Source organism: Grampus griseus, assembly GCF_964374135.1.
Source record: "Grampus griseus genome assembly, chromosome: 1".
Taxonomy (NCBI): domain Eukaryota; kingdom Metazoa; phylum Chordata; class Mammalia; order Artiodactyla; family Delphinidae; genus Grampus; species Grampus griseus.
Window position 1 is genome coordinate 122953223 of NC_139017.1, and position 23016 is coordinate 122976238.

Consider the following 23016-nt stretch of genomic DNA (forward strand, 5'->3'; position numbering starts at 1 on the left):
GGGAGCTGGAAGGGCACTGACTGTGGAAGGGATTCTTTATAGTTCTTTTGTCTCCTTTCTGATTCTTACTGCAGTGCCACATGGGACACTCAGTGGCCTTCACCTCAGTGAGTTTCAGTGCCATCCTCTTAGGCAGCTTCCTAGCAAGTTCCGTGGTACTCCAGAGAACTTTCTACTGTATCTAACTTTTTGAAGGAGGTCTGAATCTTAGCCTTGAGGGGGAAGATGCGCCCCCTCACCTACATGTGTTTCTTTCTTGTGTTTTCTTCCTTAGCTTAGAAGTAGAGGTTGCTTCCTATACCTGCGATTCTGGTACTCATTAGAGTTCCCTTAGTAATCTCCTGTTACTAATTAGTAATTCCTTATACTAAAACTTTTCTCCTTCGAATTACGGTATGGTTCTGTCTCCTGCCTGACATAATTCCGATTAGTCAGTTTAATGCACACAAACCAAGCAAAATCTTATAACTTTGGAGGCCGCTGACCTTCTCTACAAGCACTGTGCTGAAATTTCTCCTAGTTTCATTATTATTTAGTAAAAATAAGTTACCAAACTTCCTGCACTGTAACTGTTTACTGAGTTAAAACACTGTTAATACAGTTGATCCTTGAACAACATGGGGGCTAGGGGTGCTGACTCCTCATGCAGTCGAAAATACACCTGTAACTTTACAGTGAGCCCTCCATATCTGCTGGTCCACATACTTGGATCATGCAGTACTATAATATGTATTAGTAGAAAAAAATCCTTATATTTTTATATATATATATATATATATATATATATATACATATATAAATGGACCAAACAGTTCAAACTCATGTTGTTCGAGGTTCAACTGTACTATTATAAAAATGGTTTAGTTAATACACAATTTTGTACATCAAAGGCATCTACAAATTACCCAGATCTTTGAATTCATCTTTATTTTAAGCCACCTACTTAACTTAAAGCCCAAGAGCAAGATAACAGCGCATGAAGAAAAAAAAAAAAGTCTGAACTTCACCTTAATTTTCTTTTGTAGTTCAAATGAACATACTATTTTAAACAACATGTGTAACAGAAACCTTATGCCTCCTGACTTACGGGCTATTTTGAGAGCCAGTGACAAAACGATACAAGATATTTACAATTCTCAGAATGTTCTTAAAACGCAAACTACCACTTTAATATTTTTGATTACAATACAATACTACAGCCTTCTACAATGCTCTGACCACGTGATAACAGTATACGAACCAGAATCACAACAGCACTCAAAAAGCACAAATATATTTCCATTCTTTAAGAATTCAACAGAACTAATACCTGGGTAAGTGGGTTAGGAGTAGGCAGGAGTCCACCACCAGGCAGAAGACCTGCCACTGCGTTAGCTGGTGCCAACAGAGACAAAGCCTTAGTCTCATCAGGAATAACTCCTGCAGAGAAACATCCATGCATTAGAACACACTCTTTTGCAAGACAGAAAACACACAAAAACACCCAGAAAATGTCTCCCTGATACACCACCTGAGTTTGTTGAAAGTATTTATGTTCGCTAAAATATAAAGCTTGATTTCTATGATTATTTATCATTAATTTTATGTCAGAATGAAACTTCAATGTGTGAAAATCTGTATCCTTTTTCTCTACAAATGGTTAAGTTTCTAGAGTAAAAAAAAAATAGCACAATACACACTACTTTTTTGTTAACACTGCCAAGATTTCATCACCTGTACTCGATTTTTAAGTCATGAACCAAACGTAAGCAAGCACAGTCGGTTCTCCAGGGGTGTGCTCTCAACTTTCAAAAGCTGTTTTATGAACAACGACTCGTGTCGGCTGCTTCACTATAAAGCACACAGAAAAATCAAGATACACAAGACAAAAAAAGTTTGATTTAGGGGTTAATAATATGGTACAGTTACTATGATTTTCTTTTACACCTACCATACAAATTTTGTAAAAATTAAGAGAAGAAAAGTATGTAAAGGAAATATTCTGTTGGAATCAAGCGTAGGGCTTTTGCTGACTCAATGAAAATGAATGTTTCTGAAGGTCTCTGAATACACACAGGATGTGTGTGTGGGAGTGAGTGAGAGAGAAAGAGAGAGAGAATAAGTAAAACAACATGGCACATTCCTTACCTGTATAGTAAAATGCCTTATGTTCCAACATGTGCCATGCTAACCATACCAAAAATGCTGCTACATAGTGTCAGTTGAAAAGCTAGCTTAGCCAAACTCCTAAAGCCAAAAACAACATGTATGTCTGTTTTTAAAGCCTAATCTGTGTATTCAGATAAAATCTAAGGGCCCTAAGACAAATATTTATGTAGACAATTTAAATTCTATCCAACAGCAAAAGCCCTATACAGATGGATTAATCTGTTAATGTGCCCAAGCCCCCAAAATGAGAGTTCAATAATACAATTAAACTACATATTTGCAAATACCAGTAGTATTTCTGTAATACATATTAAGAAACTGCATCTCATCATAAAACATACAATATGTACAGGGCACTTAAGAGAAACTGGATAAGCTGCAGAAGAAAACTGTTGGGTGGTATTTTCAGCAGGGCCTGGTATATAGTTCAGGCTGAACCAGGGAAAAGAACTGTAAAACACAACAACAAAAAAGAAAAACCACTGTTAAATAAAGGTAATGGTTCCTTCCACCTAAACTGAGAAGTGCCGATAATATAAACAAATGTATACTACACAGCACTGTTATCTTGCTTGTGTCAGAGCTGTCATCAATTTAGATACCAAGAGTTATGGAGGGGGGAGGGGGGGAGAAGATCATTTAGATATAGGGCATTAATGCATCATTATTAACAAACCTACAAAGATTATGGGATAATTTTGCATGCAAAATTATGTCTCAAGAGGATAATATTAAGTATCAACATCTTACTAAAATTAGTGCATTTGCAACATTTCTGGCAAACTAAAATCCTCTTGAATTTATTGTGAGACACCTGATAGAAGATCTGCATCCATTAAAAAAAAAGTCATGCATCTGATCCTCTGATTAAAAAAAGACTATTTAAAAATAAAACTACAATTTAAAAATAGCAATGAGGCCCCTCACCAGTTAATTTTCATGCGTCAAGAGTATTTTTTTTTACTGCTGCTTTGATAGAACCATGAAATACTGCATGAATGTGTAGAAACGAAAGAAAAAGAAACAGACAAAAGAAACAAACATTAACCAAGGAACCTAAATAATCCCCAAATCCATTACTATTAAGAGTTCCTTCCAAATCCAGCTATCTCAGTTTTACCAGTTAAGACTATTCCTTACCGTAGACTTTGTGTCTATTGTTCTAAAACACTGACCAAGAACCAACACCAAAGCTTAAGAGCTAAAACCAGGGTGAATGGTGACAAAGGGATTGAGTACATCAGATATTTAGTGGACCTAACATTAATACAGCATACCATACCAAAAATTACAGTAATACACTAATAGATTCTGGAACTAAATATTTCTGTAATTCTATATATGTACTCTCTAAATATTTCACTTTCAAAACAGATCCAGAAAAATTATTATGGTCTAAAAATATTTATGAAAGCCAGTTATATGATATACTGTATTATGTTCAGGGCTTGGGAACTATAATACTTAGCCAATAAGAATTCTTTAAATTAAAAGGCTAACTAATGTTTTGTAAATTACTCACATGATTTGACCCTTGTTCCAAAAGCTATGTTCTACATTTTACTTATCCTAAATTTGAATTCTGTAAATTTTCTCTTGGTGATAAGTCTTATCCTACAACAGGCACACTGATATAAAAGAAAATGCTTAATCAAAACATACTAACTCATAAGTTTATCAGCATATATATATTTTAAAACCTTAGAATTGGGCTCATACACTTTAATATCACGGACATAGATTTACTGTTATTATATAGCATGCCTTAACCCAACTATGAATGCAATTTAATTTCTTTAGAAAACCACAGAGGCAATTTTTCTAAGTTTTAAGGACTAGACATTTCACAACTTTTACAAGGAATGGTGTAAATGTTCACATCGGTATTCAAAGATCTAAGATAGCATCTAAAGTTAACAATATCAAGATTCTGCTTCCACTGACCAGTTCACTAAGGAAAGGGGAAAGCATTTATATCCTGGTCAGCATATATGTTAATAAAATCCAGTAGTTGTAACATATTTCAGTGACTTCTTTGACTCAAATTTATAGTTACCAAAAAGCAAATAAAGTAGCAGTACATTGGGAACAAACTAATATATGTCTTAAAAATTTTACAAAATGGAATTAATAGAGTGCTGTCTTGTCACAGTGGCTTTTTTAGATCCAAAAACCCTGCTCATTATTTTTCTGCCAAATTACTTTAACAGCCTAAAATGTAAAAAGAGAGAAAAATGTAGTTAACAAATGGTTACACCAGGAAAACACCTGGGGGACTTGAGTGCTTGCTGGCCTTTAGTTAATGTCTAGAATCCCCTGTAGCTGCAGAGGACCCACTGTTTTTCAGTCATCTGGAAGAGTTTTGCATTTGCCTTCTCCACTACAAAAATCACACACACAAATAACAGAGAGAAGAATTTATTATTTAGAGATATTCTAGAAAATATAGCAAGAATGAACAAGAAAATCTGGCATAAAAACAAAACACCCAGTGCCCATCTGGCACCTAAGCTTTAGGAAATCTTGAACTTTCATAAAAACCAAAATCATTGCGACCCTTGGTATACTGAAATTCAATGTAGGATATATTTTTTAAAGTTATCAGTGAGAAGAATCACTAAGAGGAATCACTAAGGAATAAAACCAACCTGGTCACATTTATTCAAAACAGAAACAACATCATGCATTTATTTGAAGGTTTCTGTGTAAATGTGCATGGCGTGAACTGTTCACCTTCAGGACATTTTCATAAAACAACATTAAATTAACTAAGTAGATATTAGGGATATGGTTTTAATGAACTTAAAAATACTTTAAAATAATGCAAAAGGTTAAATATCTTATAAAAACAGACCTGATTTTGAGTTTTTAAGTTAAAAAGAAAGCCTTCAAGTAAAAATATGGACCACAGTATAACAAGGGTTTCAAAATGTTAATAGCTTAGATTTTTAACATGCTACTAATGCTCACTCTAAAACTACACTGAGGTAGATGGTCATCATAGGATGCCCACATAGGTAGTTAAACAAAGCACAAACCTTCTGCATATGGTACGACTATCAAAGCTCTGTCAACGAATACAGTGTTTGTCAGATGCTGTGCCACAACTGCTGAGTCCGGATCATGGAACTTAACAAAGCAGACTCGGGATGAGACTGGCAAAGGCGAATCACTAAAAAATAAACAGATAACATAAAAGAAGAGAAAAATATCAGCTAAAACAGAAATGAATGATTCACAAATGACACTTGCATTCCAAAAGTAAAAGAGGCAGATAAAAATACATAACTGCACACATATTAGTTAACCAGTTCAAAAATACATGACATTTCCAATAAAGTACTACCCACAGAACTGACCGTAGCAAACTGCACCTAGACAAAAACAATCACTGTTTAAATTTACAATGCATCAAGTTACAAACAGCTTGAAACTATAAAGTCTCAGAGTTTGAACAGGTCACAGAAATGTCAACATTTATTTCATAATAACAATACCAACCATTTAAAAATACAGGTAACAAATTAGTTTTGGCTTAGAAAACTTTTCATTACAGCTAACTTTTCAGAGTTAAAAACAAAACTTTTTCATTATGGCTAACTTTTCAGAGTTAAAAACAAAACCATTCCATTTTAGGGACATACGAATATTGTGGTAAAGTACACCTATTTGACAATGAGTTTTCTTGATCTGCTACTAAATGCCCTGTCCTCCTGAACCTACAGCATATTAAAACTCCCAGGCATTATAAATAGTTAAGGCTCTCCCACTAGAGCACTTTCACAGAGAAAAAGAAAATTAAGCACACATGGGAATAATACCCGCCCCCCAATTAGGCAAAATTTCAGTAAGCAAAGTGTCACTCCCCTCGGCAATTGCGTTCTTATATAAAACAAAAACAAGTTGCTACAGTGCAAGCAATGGTAGCTTAAAGATAAGATTAGAAAAAGAGCAGAGTTTTTGCTGTTTTTTAAAAATATAAGATGGTTAAATTTCAGCCACTAAACTCCCTGTGAAAGGGAAAGATTAAATAAACAAAGGCAGGGGTTGCCTTAACACCAAACCAAAAGCTATTTGAAAATCAATACCGTAAGGCAGTAGTAATCATGTCATCCCTGGTTTATATTAGAATCATGGCGGGAGTTGGGGGGGGGGGGTTGCGGAACTACAATTATATCAAGATCTCTGATGAATGAAGAACTGAGTGCTGCCTTCTTTAATTCTCCCTGACAATTTTAATATGCACCCAGGGTTCAAAGCAAAGCTGTCAATGTATGTATCACAGATATCAAAATGGACTTAAGCCATCTTGTTACAGAAGTTTACTGCAAAATGTTTTTGAAAGGATACAATGTTTTTTCAGTGTAAAGCATCACTGGTCTAAATTAACAATGTTGCACCCAGTATACTGAAAAGAATGCTGTTTCATTAGTTTTAGTATTAAAGCTATATAGCTCTTCGTATTTCTTCCCTGACATCCACATTCTTACCACTAAATTAAAAAGCTCTTTAAACGCTATCATTTTATGTTCTTAACATCTAACACAATGCCTTGGCAGGTAGTGAGCACTTAAATTTCTTAAAAAGTGACCTCTACCATTTCTTTGATACCATCTATTGTTGTTTAACTAAAAGAAAAAGATAATGACTATCAAATATTAGGTTTTTAAAGAATATAAACATAACACTTCTTTTAAAAAAATTAGGGGGCTTCCCTGGTGGCGCAGTGGTTGAAAATCCACCTGCCAATGCAGGGGACACGGGTTCAAGCCCTGATCCGGGGAAGATCCCACATGCCACAGAGCAACTAAGCCTGTGTGCCACAACTGCTGAGCCTGTGCTCTAGAGCCCGTGAATCATAACTACTGAAGCTTGGGCGCCTAGAGCCCGTGTTCCGCAACAAGAGAAGCCACCGCAATGAGAAGCCTGTGCACTGCAACAAAGAGTAGCCCCCGCTCGCCGCAACTAGAGAAGGCCCGTGCGCAGCAACAGAGACCCAACACAGCCAAAAAATAAAATTTTTTTTAAAAAATTAGGAAAGTATGCCTACATTCTCCCAATGTATTTCTATTTACTTGGCGATCTTAAATAATTCACATTTTTTCTACCCACTCATGTCTGTGCAACATTAGTTGGCTATATCAAACCTGTAAGTGGTGGTGAAGTAAAGATAAAATACAAACAATTTAAATATCACGGAAAAGAGAGTCACAGTAAGACAACTCAGAAGGACAAATAATTAATTTCTCTCCACTTTAAATGGTCTTGTTTAAAACCATTGCTATTTGGTCCCACAAGTATACTGTCATACTTTCTCAGTTAAAATTAATAAAAGAGATGCTAAGATAAAGAATTGATACTGGAAATTAATTTTCATACCCTAGAATTTTGTGCAAGTACCACTGCTACAAATAAGACTGTCTTTACTCCTTATCTTGAAAAATTAATATAGAAGAGGCAGTGCAGCTGAAAAGAACTGAGGAGCAAGACTGGTGGTGATATTGTCTCTACTTTCTTAAGAGTGACCTCTAAGGGTTTTTTCAGAATCTTCTGGGATGCACACATAAAATTCAGATTACTCTTCTCCATCTCAAGCCCACTGAATCTGAGAATCCCTTTTTTTTACGGGAAGGCTCTGATTCTTAACAAGATCCGCAGCTTATACGTGCCTGCTAAAGTAGAACTGCTGGTTTGGGTCAGATGTTCTTTCAACCCCCAACTTAATACTGAGCTAACCATTTCTGAGCAGAGAATTTTGAGCTTATAAACAATGCATCTCCTAAACCCTGCAAAACAGCAAGTGTGTGGCAAAGCTAACAACTCTGTTGACCTCATATGCCCTTTCCATCATGTGCTCTTATTCAGTTCTAAAGAAATACAGTAAATTGCTGCATTTATTTAAAAAAATTTTAAAGGTAAACTATGTTCTTTCCCTTACCTAACTATACTAAGTTACTTATATGATCATTAAAGTATCTCTTTTTGGTCGCTGAAAAGTTAGTAATGAATTTATCTGCAGTGTTATAAGTAGCCTTCAGTTACTGCATAACTGGCATATGCATCTCAAGGATCATTACCTGATAAGGACCCCTGTTACATTCTCCATTCTGAAATCCCACTAAAATCAAACATTTGAAGAATACCTACCAGGCGTAAAAGAATGATTCCACTCACAAGTTGTTTGGCTAAATCAAGGAAATTCTGATCAAATGGCAAAAAAGAATCAAAACATTGAGGTTTGAATAATAGTTCTGACACTAGTAGAGGGGCTTGCGTATATAGAACCTATGTGAATTTCAGTTCACTCATTTGTAAAACGGTAAAATACCTTCTTATTCTGAATATGAAAGGACTGAGCAAGATAAAATAGGAAAGCATTTAGCATACAAAAGACAAACCATGTTGAATTTTCAATATGCATTTTAAGAAAAACCAGAATCAAAGTAACCTTTTCTTTTAAAAAGGAAGAATGAGGGAACACTGACATGCTTTCAGATAGCTGTAGGTAGGGCTATCATACTGAAGAGAGGGATAGAATACTATTTCCTGTGAAGACTGTATTATCACTGGGTGAAATTATAAGCCAGCAATTTCTGGCTTAAAGGAACCAAGATATAGATGGTTCAACAATGAAACAAAGGGAGACACCTTCTTGAGGAGGTTGTCAGTGAAATGTCTGGCATAATCCCAGATCCCAGGAATTTTCCCCCCAAACAGGCATGTAGAACTGAAATTAGTTTCAGCAGGTATGTGTTGGGGCTCAGTCATGTAAGTTCTTTAAAAATGCCCCTAGAGGGCTTCCCTGGTGGCGCAGTGGTTGAGAGTCCGCCTGCCGATGCAGGGAACGCGGGTTCATGCCCTGGTCCAGGAAGATCCCACATGCCGGGGAGCGGCTGGGCCCGTGAGCCATGGCCGCTGAGCCTGAGCGTCCGGAGCCTGTGCTCCGCAGCGGGAGAGGCCACAGCAGTGAGAGGCCCGCGTACCGCAAAAAAAAAAAAAAAATTAAAAAAATTAAAAAAATAAATGCCCCTAGAGTGATGTTGATGACCCCAAGGGATCTCATTCTAGAAGAAGGGGGGAAGTCAAACTTCTAAGTTGGTGAATGGTGCTACACAGAAAAAGCAGTTAAATGAATAGAGAAGGCAGGGAGCAGGGGTATTGTATTTTTATATAGTGTGATTAGGTGACATTTGAGCAACAAAAGAAAGCAAGTCCGTCACGGGCATATCTAGGATAAGAGTTCCAGGTGGATAAGAATACCTTTTGGGAGAAATACACACATACCCATTAAAAGAAAAAAAAAAAAATCAAACACCAAATTTGTTTACAATCAATAGAATTTTAAGTGATCCGAGTTAATTCAATCTTATTCTACGAATAAGAATAAATTTTTGGAGTATTTTTGGAATGATGAACCCCTTTTAGACTGCTAGGGATTCCATAGCACATTATCCCCAGCAAACTGTTGAAAACTGTAGTGAGCTTTAAAGAAATTGTCAATAAAGTATTTCCAAATTGTGCAGGTCAGATTAGCTACTGAGGCTTAAATTAGTTAAAAAAACAACAAAAACAACAAAGTTAAAATGAACAAAAGCATCTACATTCACACTATTCAAACTGGAAAGGCCACTAGCAGTGTAACATTCACTATATTGTTACCTTATGCATTTTCAGAAGAGAAAATGATCTGTATGTGGGAGCATATATGAAGGAGTCAAAGAGAAAAAGTGTGTCAATATTTATCTATTCCTCCCAATATAGGGGAAAGAATCCTCTTAATGCATAGCACCCCAGATCATGTTACCTGGTGCACAAAACTCTCCTGGTTATAATGGAACCACTCCTTTGACTACAAATCAAAAGCCAGACTCTGTTCCATCATGACTCCCTCTAAGATATGGACCATGTGTTAGGTAAAAGATCCAGTAAACTTCCCACACTTCTTTGTCATCTTTTTATAAAAGTATCATAAAAAGAACACTTTCGAAATAAAAGCATTTTACAGTCAGCACCTATAAAGAAGTTCTTAATGACCTGCTGGACCAGAAATAATTTTTTCATAAATAAATCCAGTATCTCACATACTTTGAGAAACAACATGATTACAATCAAGTCATCGATAATAATCAGATGTGTCACTTTTATTTTCTGCCATTTTACTGTTTATTAATTTCACTAATAATTTAACAAAGGGTATGTTGTGAGAAGATAACAGCAAAACATCTATAAGTTTCTATTATGAAAGCTATTTGTCCTTCATTGTCAAAGCAAATTTCTGTTCAAAATAACTGTAACAAAAACATGTTTGTTCCCAGACTTCTACACTTCATGTAAATTACTCTGAAATCTCCCTCCACATGTATATTCCCTCAAAATTAAAGACAACACAACACTTGCAAACAATAATCATCTGAAAATACTTCAAGTAGAAAGTGATGAAATACAGTAATACTTAAATACCGCAGTATGATCAACTTCCATTAATTATTTGAGAAGTGTACAGAGGTTAACGATTTATTACATCCACAACGGTGGCTTCCTTGAGGATTCCAATTTCCTGTTTAGAACTTAAGTGACATCATAAAACTCTTACGGTACAGCGGGTACTGAGTACCCACTGACAGTAAAATCTGAATTTTCACTTTTCCCAAAGAGCACTGGACTGTTTTATTATTTCAAATTTTTGCTCTAATATTTATCACATTTTGTCATAGCTTAATTTTTTTCTTTACAATTACTGCACTCATTCAATACTTTTGTGATACAAATAAGAAATGACAGTAGGATAAAAACAAAAACCACATACCCCAAATTAAAAAGTTTAACATTCTACAGAATTTCTTCTGAAGAACAATTCTGAAATATAAATATGTACATTATTTAAACAAAGGAAAACCCAAGGTTTCAGCTATAACTCATTCTCTCATTTTAAAAACTACTCAGGCTCACTGAATTAACTGTCTGTCCAAACGAGTATTAACTCTGAATTATGTTCACTGGGTCAGAATCACTGAACAATATTTAACATTAAGTGAACAACAGCCTATAAAGTTCAATATCAAATTAACAGAGATGAATATTTTTGTTACTTTCCAAAGAATTCAAACATTTGTTTTTTATAAAGAAATTAACCTATATACAAAATACATCCAGTGGGCAGTTTGTCTTGATTTAAGTGCCCAAAGAACGACCACGCTGGCACAATTTAAGGAAAAAGAAAAAAAAAAAGATTAGAAGCGTCTCCTAATCCCCCAAAACCCTGGCCCTGCCTCTCTGCATTATTAATAGGCCTAATGCACAGATTGCTTGCATAAGTAAACGCAATAGCCAACCTCAACTAAAGCAGACCAGCCCAGGGAAGCATGAACAAGGGCCTGCAGGAAATGCTGTGCGTTAGGCCCAGGATGAGGAGGAGTTAGCAAAAACCGTGATGGTGGACGATACTCACTCAGGCGGGAAGAGGCGCAGTTCGTCGATCTTCCCTAGGAAACCGAAGAGGGTCCGCATCTGCTCAGAGCTAGCGCTCGGGGAGACATTAGTCACCTGGATTACCTCGGTGCCGCCGCCTCCGCCGCCGCCGCCGCCGCCCCCCGGCCCGCCGCTGGGGCCCGGGCCCGCAGTGCTGGGGACGATGGTAGTGTTGCTCATGGCGCTACTCGCGTACTCGCTCCTGCTTTAACACATCAAACACACAACAAACAGTGAGAGGGAGGGGGAAGAGGAACCGGTTCGCCGGAGAGGGGACAGGACGGTGTCCGAAGCTGCAGCCGCTGCTGCCGTCGCCGCCGTTTCTCCGCCCCGCCGGTCGCCGCGGGGAACGAAGAGGCCGCGCGAGCTCGACACCACGAGAAAACAAACGGCCTCCCCCACCTCGTTCCAACCACCTTACTCTCGGCCCGAGCTCCCCACAATGCCTTGCGGCGCAAGGGCGCGTCACCCTCGGCTCCGCCCCGTGCCGGCCCAGCAAGCCTCACTCACAGCAGGAGAAACTCGAGGGCCCGCGGTCTCGTGAAAGGAGTCATCTCCATCCCTCTCTGCTCCCTTTTTTTTTTTAAAGACAAGAAAAGTGGAAGGCGTTAACTTTTTTTTTTTTAAAGCAAGCCTCCACTCCCCGGCAAAAAACTGCATGCACACTTTAGCAACTATTCTTATTAAAAATGCCCACGATATTTATTTCTTTGTACAGAGTATCTTCTACAGATCTGTCCAGTTACTAATGAAATTTACACCCTAGCTATCAAGATTTTCCTCCCTACCACTATAAAATTTTCTAAATCTTTACACACACCTTTGTAACACTGAATTTGTGACGAATTTGCTTTCCCACTAAAATCTTAAAATATATTTTAATGTTACACTCACTAGTGCTTTATAAGCTAATTTCACAAATTCACTCTTTTACACTTGATCTTAGTCAAAAGGCCTAGAAGCGATACAAATTCATTTTAAAGAACATTTTACAGTACCTAAATATGTACAAGTATGTGATCTAAAATTTCTACAGAAAAACCTGCTTTACATGCATATTCTTGCTTAAAATAATTTTGAAGCTTTTGATCATAAAAAGATCCTTGCCTAATTTTTCAACCTCATGTGAATTATTCTCCCACTTTCATCCAGTGTTATCCAATGACTTGCAGTTCCCAAACCTGACAAAATCTTTTATTTCAGTGCCTTTACACAAATTATTAATGACCTCCCTCATTTTATCTAACTGCTATCCCCCATAGGGCCTTCCTTGCCTCACTGACACAACTGCAAGCAGAGTTAGGGTTTCCTTCTCGCCACTCAACAACAGAGGTACATATATTTGTTATACTGACATGTCCCCCACAAAGCTCTGAGTTTTCTGGGTCAGTTTAGGACCTAGCACAATGTCTGTCACATAGTCAATGCCCAATAAATGTGCTGAACACATGCACAAATATGTCTTAATGACTGTCATTTATTCTAAGACAACTGTTAAAAAATTTACTTGATCCTAAATATTTCTGGAGGCCAAAATCTGAGGACGTATACAATATTTTCTTTAGTAAATACTTCTATGGAATAATGCAACTGAGAGTGTAATTTGTTAGAGATTAGAAACTAAAGTTACTGAGAGCCAATTGGCTAGGTTTTCTTACTAGTTACGTCATTTCTGCTAGTTCTCATACAAAGGGATGGGTAGGTTGAATATACACCTAGCAAAATTACAAATTACAATTAACTGCATGTCATTCATAAATGTGTACCTGTGAATATAAAAGATGCCAGATAATTAATTTTCTTATTTTGAATCAGACATATGTCACTGTCAAATACAGATTCTTAACAGTTTGATAAAGTTAATTAGTATATCAGTACCCACAAAATGAAGGCCTCCACAGTAGCCCAGCCCACGTAACAAATCTAAACCTAAGTCAGCCAGCACTTACAGGAAACACCTGTCAAGGAAACCTAACAGCAAATCGCAATCTTCCAACTCAGTTTTAGCTAGATTACCGTGCCCTAGAATATAGGACCTGCTAGCCTTATGAAGAAATTCTCCACCTCTTGGCCAATGCTTCTTCTAATTCTTTATAAAACTCCCTATTGCCCAAAATCCCTTGTGAAGAGTGCTCCATGCTTGCCAGGCACTGTACTCTCCCAATCCATGGATTGTTTTCCTTTGAATAAATGGCATCAAACATCTTACTAAATTGTTTCAGTTTTGTCACTTGATACGTTTAACTCTTATTAGAAGTGGCTATGATGTTCTATGACAAAAGGGCAAATAATACAGGGGCAGGGTTCATGCCTGTCTTTTTTTTTTTTAATGTTAACATCTTTTTATTCTCTGTGGTGGATACACAGAAATCTTTTCTATTATTCCACACTTTTCTGTATGTTTGACATATTACATAATTAAAATTACAAATTCAAGCCAAAGAAAAACATAGTTCTGTGATAAGATAAATCTTTTAAGTCCTCAGAAACCAGGTTATACATAAAAACTTACTGAACACACAAATAGATGGTGCTTCCATATGGAGAAACAGTGGCAAAAAAAAATCGTTCTAATAAGGAGGATTTCTGAATATTTTACTTTCAAATCATCTAGCAGCTAAAAAAAAATACTGGACTTACAGCCAGAAGACTGGCTTAAAATAAAATACTACCTTGTTATTAATTAAGTGTGATTTGAGGAAATTTCACTTCACTTCTAAGAACCTACTTCAGTCAAAAGCTGAGTGAGGAGCTGAATCATAATTTTGAAGATCCTTTTAGGTCTAATAAATAGATTAAATAACTAGGTACCTACCTTGTGTTATTATTGTCTGTTTCCCATAGAAATGAAATAGCTAAAGGCAAATAACTAATATATGAAAGCAAATAAATGTATCCAATCTATACTAGTATTAAATCACTTTAGGTTTATTTAGGCTCCCAATTGAACAAGACTATAAAAAGTACAGAACCTGGACACAAGTATCACGCCTGTCTTATTTACTTTAACCCCAGTATCATGAAAATGTTAAAAAAAAAAAAAGCCTCACAAATTCCTTCAAATATTATTATGCCCCTGCTATGTTTCAGGATTTTCCTAGCCCCTAGAAATACAGCAGAGAAAAAAGATAGGCAATGTTCTGATCTCATGAAACGCCAGGTTCGGTATGGCAAACTCTCAATACAAAAACAAAGACGTAAGGGAGTAATGTGCTGTGATGAAAATAAACCAGGATAGGAAATGGGGGAGAAGGTGTTATCTGAGCTGAAACTTTATTAAAAGGAGGAAGCAAAGCAATCCAAGCAGAGGAAATAGCCAATTAGAAAGGTACTCAGGGTGAGAATAAGTTTGAAGCTTTCAAGGAAAGTAGGAAGACCATTTTCTTTGTTGATTAAAAGCTTTACAGTTTATATTTCAGAGAGAGACTTATAAGAAAATCCTGTATCATGTGGAAAGTGAAGTGAAAGAAGCATGCACAGGGAAGAGCCACCTGCTTATTTTTGGGAGTGGGTTTGGGAAGGCTTCCAGTTATATTTGAATGAAAATTATTACCAATCTCACTAATGGTTGATGCTATTTCCAAAGCAAAAAGTAACCTGTCATTTTGGCCTCTTTAGTCATATTATGGCCTATTAGTCATGTTTGGCCTATACATGCATATTATAGTGCATAATTTCTGATAGGCTTTTGAAATATGAAAAATAAGATTCCCGATAGTAGTGCCCTATTGCTCACAGGTGGGGAACTGCTACTACCACCACACTTCTAAGAAAAATTTAAAGAGGTGCTTGATATTGGAAAGAAAGTCTCTCAAAGAATATTAGAGAATACTACTTTATGCAAATCCTCAAAACAGTACCAATCCTATCAGTTATAATGAACAAGCTTTAGTTCTTTCCAGTATCAAGGTTCTAAAAGATCTCATGTATAAAAGAATGAAACTACACCCCTATCTTATACCACTCACAAAAATTAATTTGAAATGGACTAAAGACTTAAATGTAACACCTGAAACAATAAAACTCCTAGAAGAAAACATAGGAAAAACGTTCCCTGATGTAGGACTTGGGAACGATATTTTGAAAGTTGAAAGCATAAGCAACAAAATTAAAAATAAACAAGTGGGACTACATCAAACTAAAAAGCTTCTGTACAACAAAGAAAACCATCAACAAAATGAAAAGACAACCTATGGAATAGGAGAAAATATGTACAAACCATATATCTGATAAGGGGTTAATAACTAAAATATACAGGGAACTCCAAAACACCTCACATCTGTTTGAATGACTAGCATTAAAAAGGCAAGAGATAACAAAAGTTGAGGAGGACGTGGAGAAAAGGGAACCCTTGGGCACTACTGGTAGGAATGTAAATTGGTGCAGCCACTATGGAAACAGAAACACCATGTTGAGATGTCTGTGTCCCCATGTTCATAGCAGCATTATATACAATAGCCAAGACATGGAAAGTGTCCATCGATGGATGAATAAAGAAGTTATATCTAAAAAACAAAGAAACAAAACTAAACTCACAGAAAAAGAGATCAGATATGTGGTTATCAGAGGTGGGGGTGAAGGGAGGGAGAATGAGAAGAAGGTGTTCAAGTGGTACAAACTTCCAGTTATAAGATAAATAAGTACTTGTGATATAATGTATGACATAAGTATACTTAACAATGCTGGATGATATATATGAAAGTTTCTGAGAGAATAAATTCTAAGCATTCTCATCACAAGGAAAAAGGTTTTTTTTCTTTTTCTTTTATTTTCTATCTATATGTGATGATGGATATTAACTAATTTTGTTGTAATCATTTCAAGATATAGGTAATTAAAATTGTGATGCTGTACACTTAAAACTTATACAGTGCTGTATGTCAATTATATCTCAGTAAAACTGGGAAAAAGAACAATTGCAATAAAGATATTTCTAAGGAAAAGAAAAAGACCTCATGTATTTAAATGGAAATTCTTTAATTAAAAGATAGAATAGCCACAGGTATGTACAATAACTCTACCCACTGGACACCATGTTCCCAGTTGGGTAAGTCAACTTACCTGTTACTGTTAGCCACCTTTGTTCACACTACTGGAAAAGATTGCAGAGTCCTCTACATCAGGGGTTCCCAATCCCCTGGACACACGGCTACGGGTTCATGGCCTCTTAGGAACCAGGTCGCACAGCAGGAGGTGAGCAGCAGGCAAGGGAGCGAAGCTTCATCTGTATTTACAGCCGCTCCCCGTTGTTTGTTGTTCGCATCACCACCTGAGCCCCGTCTCCTGTCAGATCAGCAACGGCATTAGATTCTCATAGGAGTGCAAACCCTACTGTGAACTGCGCATGCGAAGGATCTAGGTTGCATGTTCCTTATGAGAATCTAATGCCTGATGATCTGAGGTGGAGCTGAGGCAGTGATGCTAGCACTGGGGAGTGGCTGCAAATACAGATTATCATTAGCAGAGAGGTTTGACTGCACAGAGACCATAATAAGTCAATTGCTTGCATACTCATATCAAAACCCTATCAGTCAGTGGCAAGTGACAATTAAGCTGCATCTTACAGAGTAGACTGGACATAAGCAACACACTTCAGGTGTCACTGTCTCCCACTACTCCCAGATGGGACCACCTAGTTGCAGGAAAACAAGCTCAGGGGTCCTGAGCTCAGGGGTCCTGATTCTGCATTATGGTGAGTTGTATAATTATTTCCTTATATATTACAATGTAATAATAATAAAGTGCACAATAAATGTAGTGTGCTTGAATCATCCCGAAACCACCCCTCCCCCCCCACCCCCCAACCCCTGGTCTGTGGAAAAATTGTCTTCCATGAAACCGGTCCCTGATGCCAAAAAGGTTGGGGACCGCTGCCGTAAATTGACATAATTTTGCAAATCTGCACAAGCAACAGGTCTTTTACCAAATTAGTTGTTAAGCAGCTCTTTCCCTCTACCAAATATACTCTTTGAGGACAGGGAAGGCAATGCATTCATCTCTGTGTTTCTGATATCCAACAATATTTTACTGGAACAAAGTAAGCATTTGACAAAAACTTACTTACTGAGTATCATCTGTGTGCTAGAAGCTTTACAAATGCCTTACACAATCTACTCAACAAAGGCTTGGTGAATGAAGGCAGGAATGCATTTGTTAGATTTACAAGGAAGTTTGGTTGAGAAACTCTCAAAGTATTTGGCTATACATTTTCCCCCCATAGCTATAGAAAGCAGTAAGAAAAACATGGGAAATAAATCACTGCTTACAAACCATAACTTAAAAAAAACAAACTTACCTGCAGATCTGTTTTGTTTTTCTACTTCTACAAATTAGGTAATTGTATTTCTCTTCTATTTCTATTAATTGGATGATTCTATAATGATTAGTATCTACTTCAAAATCATAATTATAAATCCCACACTCCCTTTTCTGCTCCATCTAAAACGAAGGGGAGAGACTAAAGGATAAGTCAGCATTAGGGGGCTAATGGACAGAATGATGGACAGACACACACCAGAACAGAAAAAGTCTACTTACTTCCAAATACTTGTTTTGTTAACTTATATTGTCTGTCAATAGCAGAAATTCTATATCTACATTTTAAAATTGACAGCACAGGGTCTGTGAACACCTTGAAACTGTGGGCAAAAATCTGTATTTTTCATTTTATTTTTCAAAGTTTGTTTTTATGATTAACATAGAGAGAAAAGGAGTTAGAGCATTAGGATACTATTGCCTAAAGCCACATGCACAGTACTCTCAGCTGTGGTCCATACAACCACAATCAATTTATTTGTAACAGATTTATTGGCGTTTGGATTGAATAGGGTCAACAGAAATATTTGGAGGGGAAAGCTCCAGGTACTGACTACTCACTACCTATCCTCTATGTTATATGAGAATTTTTTACTCTCAACTGAGAAAAGGCCATTTGAGGGACTGCTTCATAATCTTAAAAAAAAAGTGAAAAAAAAATCCAGTACTTATATGTATCTTTATTCTAAGTAAATAGTTTCAAGCATTTTAATACTAGAGAGTTTTCCCTGATCAAGGAATTAGACATCTGTACAATTTGAGCTCTTTTTCCCCTTACGCTATAAAATTAACTTTCTCATCATGAAGGAAAATTATTTCTAAAGAGTCTTATGAAACTGGTAAAACCGAAAGTGTACTCAACTCAGTAATTTGAGGATCTACATTAACTGAATGCTTTTAAAATGTGCTTTAATCCTCACAACACTTAAAAGGTGCTACAGTGATTAAGAATGCAGGCCTAGAGTCAAACCAAAGGGGCTCTGCCACAATTAAGGTATTTGCAATCTTTGGCTCATTACTTTGTGCTTCAATTTCCTCATTTGAACAATGAGGATAATAATAATTTCCAACTCACTGGGTTCTTTTCTGGATGAAGTGAGAATACAAATGCTTAGAAAACATAAATATCAACTACTATTATTATCCCTAATCTACAATTTAAAAACTTTCAGTTTGAAAAATGTTTACCTCAACTGTGTTCCACTTTATACCATCACTCTATTTTAGGCTAGTATCTTGGACTATTACTACTTCATCATTTACATGAAAGATATGAATCAAGAGTTAATTTATACAGTGAGAGGAGTTTCTTAAGATCCCACATTTTAATATAGGCTTTTGGTGGCATATATTTTTTTAAAAAGATTATAAAATAATAAATGCAAAATGTAAAATATTAAAACTATATGTGTAAAAAAGTAGAAGTCCCTCATTCCCATTCCCCATGCATGTTCTCAACTACTGTTAACAGGCAATGTGAACCTCAATTTCCTTACGTGAAAAATGGAGATAATGATACCACTTAAAGTTTTTAAGATTAGAAACATTATGGATATGAAACACCTAGCACAGTGCCCAAGACATAGGTACTCAACAAATGCTTTATACCATTACAAGAAAGTCTGTGTTCCACTTCCTCTTCTCTTCAACAGGTGAATAATAACAATAATACTTCTGGTCTAACCTTAGAGCATTACCGTCAAATGTGAAAATACTTCGTAAGTGGTAGTAAACATGTGAAGTATACTATTATTAGATGCTCTTTCTCCTTTAAGAGGCTGCTGCAATGGAAACATGATGACAGATTTCAGATTTTCATATTCATTTTGTTCCTAAAGCAGCACTTTACCAATAGCACGTGTAGATAGATGACAGCTAAACAAAACATTCCTTTTTTGATAAAACACAAATGCTTCATGGAAACTCTTGCTAGGAAGGCTTCAATTACTTTTCCATATTTTTAGAGCAAGATTGCTATTCTAATTTTCAAAAGACAAACAACTCCACATATGCTTGATCAATCTTAAAAGTACTGTGAAAAAAAAAAAAAAGTACTGTGACATGGGTTGGAGCAACAGACTATCAAATAACCAAAGCACCGATTAAAAAAAAAAGCAAAATATTAGTAAATACACAAAACAATCTGAATTTTTGATACACGCTAAAGCGAAAGGCCACAATGCTTTTTTCCTTCAATTTCCATCTCAGCCACTTTTAACTATGAACTGCAGTTAGTTTCAAGCCACAATTAGCTCATGGTGAAGTCTAAAGCACGTGGAGACACTGATCAAATAATTATTTTGAAGGAAGGAAGAGATAGTGGAAAGGTAACTTTTTAGGAAACGAGGAATCAAAAGAGAAGCAAAAAGGTCAGGAGCTCTATAATGGAAAAATATCAAAGCTTTATTAACGGCAGATAAATTTAGTGATGAGTGCAAAACATGTATCTCTACAAAGATGAAGAGCAAAAGCTCTGGGTTCACAGATTTGCACTGTGGAGACCAAGTATTTAAATGTTCACTAGTATTTCAACCCCCCCAATAATAGTACCCAAATCACCTAAGTATATGTAACTGTGATATTTTAAAGGATGGAAAAAAAAAATGATGTAGAAAAAAAGTAGTGGACACTCTTGAAGGTATTTTGAAAGTTAAGCTAATATTTTTCTTAATTGCGAGTATAAATACTCCACCTCCAAATTTAACAAATTTTTAAATAAAAATCTATCAATTGTGAATGTCAACAAACTATCAAATTATTACTATTTCCCCCGTATCAACTTCAGTTGGTACTAAGAATAAAGTCTCAGGGGCCATATCTTGTCTCATTAAAACTGTTGGGGACGTTTGCTTATACAGAACTTTTACCATGTATAATTATTTAATGTCTCTTTTTGAAGTATTGAGCAAATGGAGTTGCAAGCCAAATCCATTTGAATAAAAATGTTGGCAGGGGTGATATAAAGTCAAATTTTAAAATAGTGGATTTTGATTAAAATGATTTTTCTTTAAACAGATTTATTTGGTACTGGTTTTGTATCTGTTAACACAAAGAAAGGATAGTATTATGAAGTACATTCTCAGATTTGGTGCCCTAATTTTATCTCTGTATAACTTTACTACTTTAAACAAATTCATAAAACCTATACAATTGATGTTAAAATTAAGACTTGAAATCACATAACACATTAATCTTGGAAAAACGATCAAGAAAACAGCTATTAAATGTTAGAAGTAAGAATCACTAGGGATAATGGGAAATATTTTCAGCTGATTTTAGAAAAAGAAATAATACCATAAGTGCTTTTTATTTAGTGACATAAGCGACTGCTTTATAACCACCACCTGTGTTTTAGCTTTTTTTTAACAGACTATAAACAAACAAAAAAACTGAAAGTAATTAAGATAAAAAAACTTTAAAAAAAACTACTTCTTCCACTTCATGTGAAAAACATTAGCAATGTAAAAGGCTTTTTGTAAGAGGAAAGTAAAAATATTTTCCTAAAGCTAGTGGACTGTAATCCTTTTACACTGAAAGTAGAGAGAAACAGAAGACAACATTTATATCAAATATTAAACCTCCTAGAGCAAGCTCACTGCTTCCTAATTCAAAAGTAAGAAAGGGAAGCACAGGGAACATACAAAGGATGTACAAATGAATAATCTAAAATAAAATGCACCGTCTCCAGAAAAAATTATCACACAAAGTTCCAATGACAACAAAATACAATTCAAAGCCACATTTGAAACTATGAATAAATAGGCAAAATATGTACTACCTTCAAGGAAACAGCATGTTTTCTACTGACTACTTTTAAGTTGGCAGTTATAACCCTAAACGGAAATCAAATGGGCAAAATGCAATTTTCAAAGGAAACTAATGATGTGTAACAAGCACCATTAAAGTTGAATATTTAAAACACGACGAGTCCATGTGCAATATAATTTTGCTCTCAATTTTGATAATTCAAACCAACTTATTTATAGAGTAAAGACAAACACAGAAAGAAAACTTTGAATAATAAGCATATAAGAATGTAAAAAATTCAACTCAAAGAATACTTAATAAGCAATATATGTTAGGTCCAACAGCTCCAGTCAATAATGACAGTGTTAAAAAGTAGAATGTTCTCTCAATAAATAACGTTAGCATAAAACAGCAGTTCTCACAGATAAGGCAATGTTCTGAAAGGTGAACATTATACTGATTCAGTATAGGCTAAATCTAAATCTCCTATTTTACAGAAAAAGAAAACTTCCTAGAGATGTCTGCAATCAAATTCACTTTGCTCCTGATGACATTAAAAAAAATTGTGCTCAAAAATTTGCACAAATTAATACCATTTTCCTTTGCCACAATTTCTCAATTTGCCTCAATAAATTCATCTTACCAATTGTAGCTTTCAATTTTGAAAATATTTAACATGTAGCAATGTTCATAATAACACAGCCATGTTTTAAAATGTCTTATTAAATTTTAATGGTAGTGATAAGCTGCTCTATCTTACTTTGATAAGTCATACTTTCCGTTATGAAACAGAACAGCATTCTTTGGCCGATACAATTCTTAGGGTCAATGTATTTTTGGTTTCTTCACTTTCTGTTTTCATTTAGCAAATCTAGAAGAGTGAAACCTTCCATACTTTAATAAAATGAATATAATAAACAGTAGCTAGGCAAATTCTGTTACAAATGGCAGCTATGCAGTAGTCTCCAGCCCCTACACAGGAGATATCCGTTTCATATTATTTTAATAATCCATCTTTTTTTTAAAAGAAACAAATACTTCAGCTTCAATGCTCATGTTGAAAAAGGTTCGGATCTTTTGTTTTAATGCATTCTTTCGAAAGTAATACAATGAATATACAGTGTTAATTCCCACGAATATAACTATATATAATTACACTTTCTCATAAAGAAGCTCAATTAAGTTGATAAGCTTTCAGTTTGCATGAGTTTGAGATGAAACATGATTTTCCTGATTGCATGAGGTAATAATTTTCACCCTCACTTGTTCAATCTGCACTTGCTACAGAGGTACAATACACAGTGTAATACAGATATATACTTGTAAAATTTTTATACA

The 23016-nt window shown here is 35.7% G+C and overlaps 1 protein-coding gene across 1 annotated transcript in view; it reads right to left on the reverse strand.

Annotated features, from left to right (window-relative positions):
• The window catches only part of SRSF11 (serine and arginine rich splicing factor 11), a 54545-nt gene that overhangs the window by 29571 nt on the left and 1958 nt on the right, over positions 1–23016 (reverse strand). Inside the window, exons 2-5 of the mRNA XM_082654710.1 lie at positions 16678–16899; positions 11597–11818; positions 5187–5320; positions 1310–1419 (exon numbers count right to left, since the gene is read on the reverse strand). Of these exons, the coding sequence (XP_082510836.1) occupies positions 1310–1419; positions 5187–5320; positions 11597–11796 (444 nt within the window). The 5' untranslated portion in view covers positions 11797–11818; positions 16678–16899. The remainder of the gene's footprint in view (positions 1–1309; positions 1420–5186; positions 5321–11596; positions 11819–16677; positions 16900–23016) is intronic.